Here is a 5,548-nt window from a genome sequence, read left to right as displayed (position 1 = left end):
TGTATTATTTTTGAGAACGATTTTGAACGAATCAAAATGGATGCTGGGTGTGAATGAACTACTGAAAAACGAATTTAAGTTGTGTCGTGGGCTCTAATAAATCGGTAATTAATCCGGCATAGAAGTATTGTTTTGTAACTATTTAGTCAGTGACAAGCCCACGAGTGCCCTACAGTAAACAAGTGCCCGCGTTCACTCGTCAATTTGATGGTTGCCGTGTCGGAATGTGTGTAGTGGAAGGTTTCGACGGAGCTTTTTACACTCGCAGGTGGCTCTCGTAAGATGAGGACTCGGGTGGTTCTATTGAATGTTGATCCGAGTGCGGGAGTGGTGCGAGTGCAGCCGCCGCGCCCGCAGGGCCCGACATGGCGAGTGTACGCGAACTAAAGTGTCATTTACGTACTGTTTGAGTGGTCAGAAATGAAATGCATATACAGGAAGGAACAAACACAACTCTGACAACATGTACCAAAATGACAGAGGAAGTAGACAGAAGACATGGCGTGAATGGTAACAGCGGCAGCAAGGGCGGCGAGGAGCCCGCGCCCTCCGCGGCGGCGCCTGGCGGCAGGCTCAAGTTCTTCAAAGGTCAGTACTTTTGCTTACATCCTGTTTGTAGTGTAGAATTCATTCCTTAGTCAGCAAAGAATACCTTTGATAGAACATAGGGAGAGACAACTAGAAAGTCAGTAGTCATTCATGCTCTGATAAACTTATGCTGGCACATTCAACTGAGCGCTTGCCAATTGTCTTGAGTGTAGCCTCCGTGCCATTGCTGAGTGTGTTGTAAGGAGCTGGGGGCACTGTAGCGGAAATGAACACATTTTGATGATTAGTCTTGGTACCAGGAACTTGATATTAAAGCAGCTGTGCAATAGTGTGATTTTTATGTAGTTTTTGTAGATACTGTAAAGTAACATCACTTCAGATATTATTTTTTATTTAAAAATTTAATTAATTTAAAGAGTAGCTATTATTTTTCATTGATAATTGCTCCATACATATTACGCTTAGTAGGCAGAAAATAATTGAGTTTTACTTTGAACAGAAGCTAGTGTTATTTGACACCTACATGTGGCTATTAGGCCCTGTATATGGCAGTAATGTATGATATATGACCACCTATCTTTGATTTAGTATAATATGCAATATCATCAGCCCATGAGCAACCACATGATATGTACAATAGGAACACTAACCACAGTTATTTGTTTCAGTTAGTGTTTTATGCGTAATCTGTATTTAACCCAATTTAAACTAGTGTTCCTACCTAGACACAGACATATTTATAAACACACACCACACAAAAGTTAAACTAAAGTGAAGTCCACTTGCAGCATGAGCCTCTTTAATCACTAAAGCCCAGTTTCTCACTTGTGTATATTTGAATAAACCTAAGCATGAACTTAAGTCCTAGACAACCAAAATTCAGTCAATCACAGCTTCAGCACACCATCCATACTAAAATTAGGCTAAACTTGTAAATCTTGCAGTAAACACAAGTTTTTAAAAATTTTCACAATTGAGTCAATAAGTTATTAATCAAATGGCTATTGGTTTGGATAATTATGATCTGGGAAACAATATACCAATACCTCATCTTATGTATTATTAGACTGTAATAGACAGAGTTCAATAATGTCTACCTATTTATTAGTCAGCAAAAAGTGCATAATTGCATTTACATACCTATATTCCTTATCATCACTTTCCTACTGAAATACCATGTATAATACCAATCTATGGCCTGGGTCTCCTATTTACGCCGTAGGTCGCGACCAGCGTCACGCCGTAGGCCGCGTCACGATGCTCACTATAGAAATGTACTGATGCGGTCTCCCTCACACGCCGACGTTGGCGCGTAGACATAGTGAGCATCGTGACGCGGCCTACTGCGTGACGCTGGACGCGACCTACGGCGCGTAATAGGAGACCCGGGCCTATAATTTTGCTGTAGAAACTTAAAGTTACATAATTTAAAATATACCTATGATTTACATTTTCATTTAATCTCTGATCATCTGATACTCATGTTATTATGAAATTGTTTAAAAAGTTCAAGCATCTATATTGTAATAACATTTTATCCTTTAATCCCTTAATTTTCCTCATTATGGTTATCTGTTTCACAGTAGTAGAATTCATACTTTCCACCAAAAAATGCTTGATGAGTTAAAATATACGTCAAACGTAAATCCAAACCATTGGCACAGGTTTGGGGTTTAAATGGTTACCTAATTAAAACATTTATCAATATCATCAAGGTTGTATTTATGAAGTGTTAAGGTAGTTTTCACTTTTCACCATCATAATTTGCCTATAATTGACCACTGCTGGACATAGGCCACTCCCAATGTAGTTTCAAATTGCCTATTTCAGTATGCTCAGTAAATAACACTGTTAGGCCTGGGTCTCCTATTTACGCCGCAGGTCGCGACCAGCGTCACGCCGTAGGCCGCGTCACGATGCTCACTATAGAAATGTACTGATGCGGTCTCCCTCACACGCCGACGTTGGCGCGTAGATGTAATGAGCATCCTGACGCGGCCTACGGCGGTGACACTTGACGCGACCTACGGAGTAAATAGGAGACCCGGGCCTTACTGCTCTCCAAAACTTCTTTGTGCCACCATACCTCTTAACATCAGTGCAAGTTTCATTATTTCAAACAATGTAAGCTACAGGCCCTTTATTATAATTGTAACATCATTGGCAAAACAATGTAACAGCATTACCAATGCCATAGGCTATTGTGGTAAAACCTTTTTATTTAGATAGTAAAAAATCCTAAACTTCTACATTCCTTGTGAAACAAACTATCACATGTATTATACATTACATTTATGTACAAAACAAAACCATTTACATACTTATGTGTAGCCCCAAATATGTAACTATCATGACTTACCATGTAAATTGAAGAATTTTCATAGATGACCACAATTAATAATATAATAAAATAATTATTTCCATACAGCTACATCCAATAATAAGCATGGCTTTCGTGAAATCTTAAACATGGATGCCATAGTCTTTTTATTTCTACATCAGTTGACCCCAGAAGCAGTTATGGCTGTAGACCTGCCTCTTAGGGTTTGAATCCTGTGATGTGAATTAATTCCTTGGAATTTATATTCAATGAATGAGGTGAAGGTGAACAAAAACATCATGAATTAATCAAAATTTTAACTATCCAGATTTAGCACTCATTTAGATGTGTGAAGTAAACTGTGATAGGTGATGTTTTAAATGGAAAGTTTCTATCAAATGAGTACATCTTTAATACTGAACTAAATAGAGACAATAAATATAGCTTATGAAATCAATACAGAGTAAGTTAACACACTTCAATATCCATTAGCCCTCAGTATAACAGAGTGGTGGGAAATGGTAGGGACCATTGTACCAACACTGCACTGGTTTCTTAAGACCTTATGTAGAATGCATGAGGTTTCTATGAGAGTGAGCCAGGGACCTGACTAAATCATGTTCACATACATTAGAAAAGCATGTTTAGATATATAGATAAATTGTTGGATTATTGTATTTTTAGTATTATTATATTAACTCACATTCTATTCATAACAAAGTAAACTGGAATAGCATACTATACACACAAACACATATTGGCACTTGCAAACCAACATCAATGAAAGTTTTAGCTCTAATTTTAAGTGCACTATTAACAGTTGATTGTTGTGTTTCCAGATGGCAAGTTTATCCTGGAGCTGGTGCGCGGCGCGGCGCGCGAGGGGGAGCGCGCGGGCTGGGTGTCGGTGCCGCGCAAGACGTTCTGGCCGCCGCCCGCCGCGCCGCCCGCGCCCACCGCGCACCCGCCCCGCGCCGAGCGCGCCGCCTCACTTAGTGGTATGTCGACTCTATTAGTGTCTATGACTTGAATGATGCAGCAATAGTGTCCTGATAGTGTTTTCTTACTTTTCATCAATTTGTTGCAGTATCTGACGACAACAGCTCAATACAGTCGTCACCATGGCAGCGGGATCACTGCTGGAAGCAGGCCAGCCCGCGCCGGAATATCTCCAAAGAGCTAACGTTTTTCTACTGCCGGCCGAGCACGCTGCACTCGCGGCTGATCGAGGCGGGCAGCCGCCGCCGCCGCCGCCGCCCGCTGCTCGCGCCCGACGCCGTCAACGGCCGCCGCGTCAACGGCGACGCGCACAACGGCGACGACGTGGACGTCGTGGACGCGCCCGGCGACGACGACCGCGAGAAGTACTACCACATGAAGCTCAAGAAACCGCAGCAGTATCACAAGCAGAGGGTGTACAAGAAGACGCGCGCGGCGGTGCGGCCGGCGCGCCTGGCCACCGCGCTGGAGCGGCTAGCGGCGCGCGCCCCCGCCCCCGCCCCCGCGCCCGCGCCCGCGCCGCCCGTGCACCACGCGTTGGCCTCGTGCCGCCAGGAGCACGCGCTGGTGTCGCCGCGCAAGCGCATCCTGCGCGAGCTGGAGCGCGTGAGCCTGGAGGACGCGAGCGGCAAGCGGCGCGCGCGCCCCCCGCCCCCCGCCGCCCCGCCTCGCCCCCCCGCGCCCGGGCCCAGCCGCGAGCGCGCCGGCAAGCACGTGTCGCCCTACAGCATCCACTCGCTGCTGTCGCCGGACGCGCCGCGCCGCGCCCCGCTGCGCCCCGTGCCGCGCCGCGAGGAGCTGTTCTACCCGCTGTACCGCGCGCCCGCGCCGCTGTACTACTACCCGCCGGGCGCCTGGCCGCCGCTGCAGCACCCGCTGCTCGACCACCGCCTGCCCAAGGACGAGCCCTCCTCGGGTAAGCACCAGCATTACTACTACATGACATAAAATAAGGTTCAATAATAGAAGTCACGGGATCTTGATTGTACTCCAAATTACTGCTAGAAATCGCTTTGCTATAGGCAACGCTGTGTGTCCATTACTTGGCACTTGGAATACGCATTCAAAACACCCTTAGGCTCCTCACAGTCCAATCAATGGTTTGATCATGCTGACAAATCACAATTGATCACATGTCCCATCCCCATCACTAATGTCGTTATAATTGTTTCAGATTTGCCGCTGAATCTGTCGAAGCACTAGAGGCGGCGGCGCCACTGAGCGCGCACTAAAGATATTTACGTCAAGTCTATATTATTTTGTTATCGTGAGACATGCATTTTAAATGTGTAGAAATTGTTTTCTACGGTATCTGTACAAACAGATGTAAGACTAATGTTATGGTTAAGCATAGAATCTATGCAGTGAGAATGTAGTCGAATGAGCTAGCGGCGCGAGTCGTGTTCACATTCCATCCACTCAGCGGTCGCCCCCCCCCCCTCCCCCCTCCCCCCAGAGGACGCGGGGGGGCACGTAGTCCAACATCCCACCTAACTAAAAGCTTTTGCTCACTTTGGGGTTAATGTAAAGTAAAAATAATTTTCAGATGAAATACTTACAGGTTTGCCGCGAAGCAAACGGTATTTTTCTATAAAATGGGATTTTCCAACTCGACATATATTTATAATACACTATGAATTAAATATTATATTTTAATATAGACGTATCTATGTATGCAGA

The 5,548-nt window shown here is 45.0% G+C and overlaps 1 protein-coding gene across 1 annotated transcript; it reads left to right on the top strand.

The window, feature by feature from the left end:
- LOC119691016 (protein hairless) lies at nt 1-5,548 on the top strand. The gene is made up of 4 exons (XM_038107295.2): nt 1-588; nt 3,709-3,867; nt 3,957-4,784; nt 5,043-5,548. Exons 1-4 carry the CDS (start codon nt 426-428, stop codon nt 5,069-5,071), a joined length of 1,179 nt encoding a protein of 392 aa, XP_037963223.2. The 5' UTR covers nt 1-425; the 3' UTR covers nt 5,072-5,548.

The sequence above is a fragment of the Plutella xylostella genome, chromosome 25 (genome assembly GCF_932276165.1).
Source record: "Plutella xylostella chromosome 25, ilPluXylo3.1, whole genome shotgun sequence".
In the NCBI taxonomy this organism is placed as follows: Eukaryota; Metazoa; Arthropoda; class Insecta; order Lepidoptera; family Plutellidae; genus Plutella; species Plutella xylostella.
This window is presented reverse-complemented; position numbering and strand designations above follow the sequence as displayed.

Excerpts from the sequence above, each read along its gene's own strand:
- LOC119691016 (XM_038107295.2), top strand. The coding sequence starts at position 426 with ATGCATATACAGGAAGGAACAAACACAACTCTGACAACATGTACCAAA. Across the intron at positions 3,868-3,956 it reads GCGCGCCGCCTCACTTAGTG|TATCTGACGACAACAGCTCA; the intron begins GTATGTCGACTC and ends AATTTGTTGCAG. Across the intron at positions 4,785-5,042 it reads CAAGGACGAGCCCTCCTCGG|ATTTGCCGCTGAATCTGTCG; the intron begins GTAAGCACCAGC and ends TAATTGTTTCAG.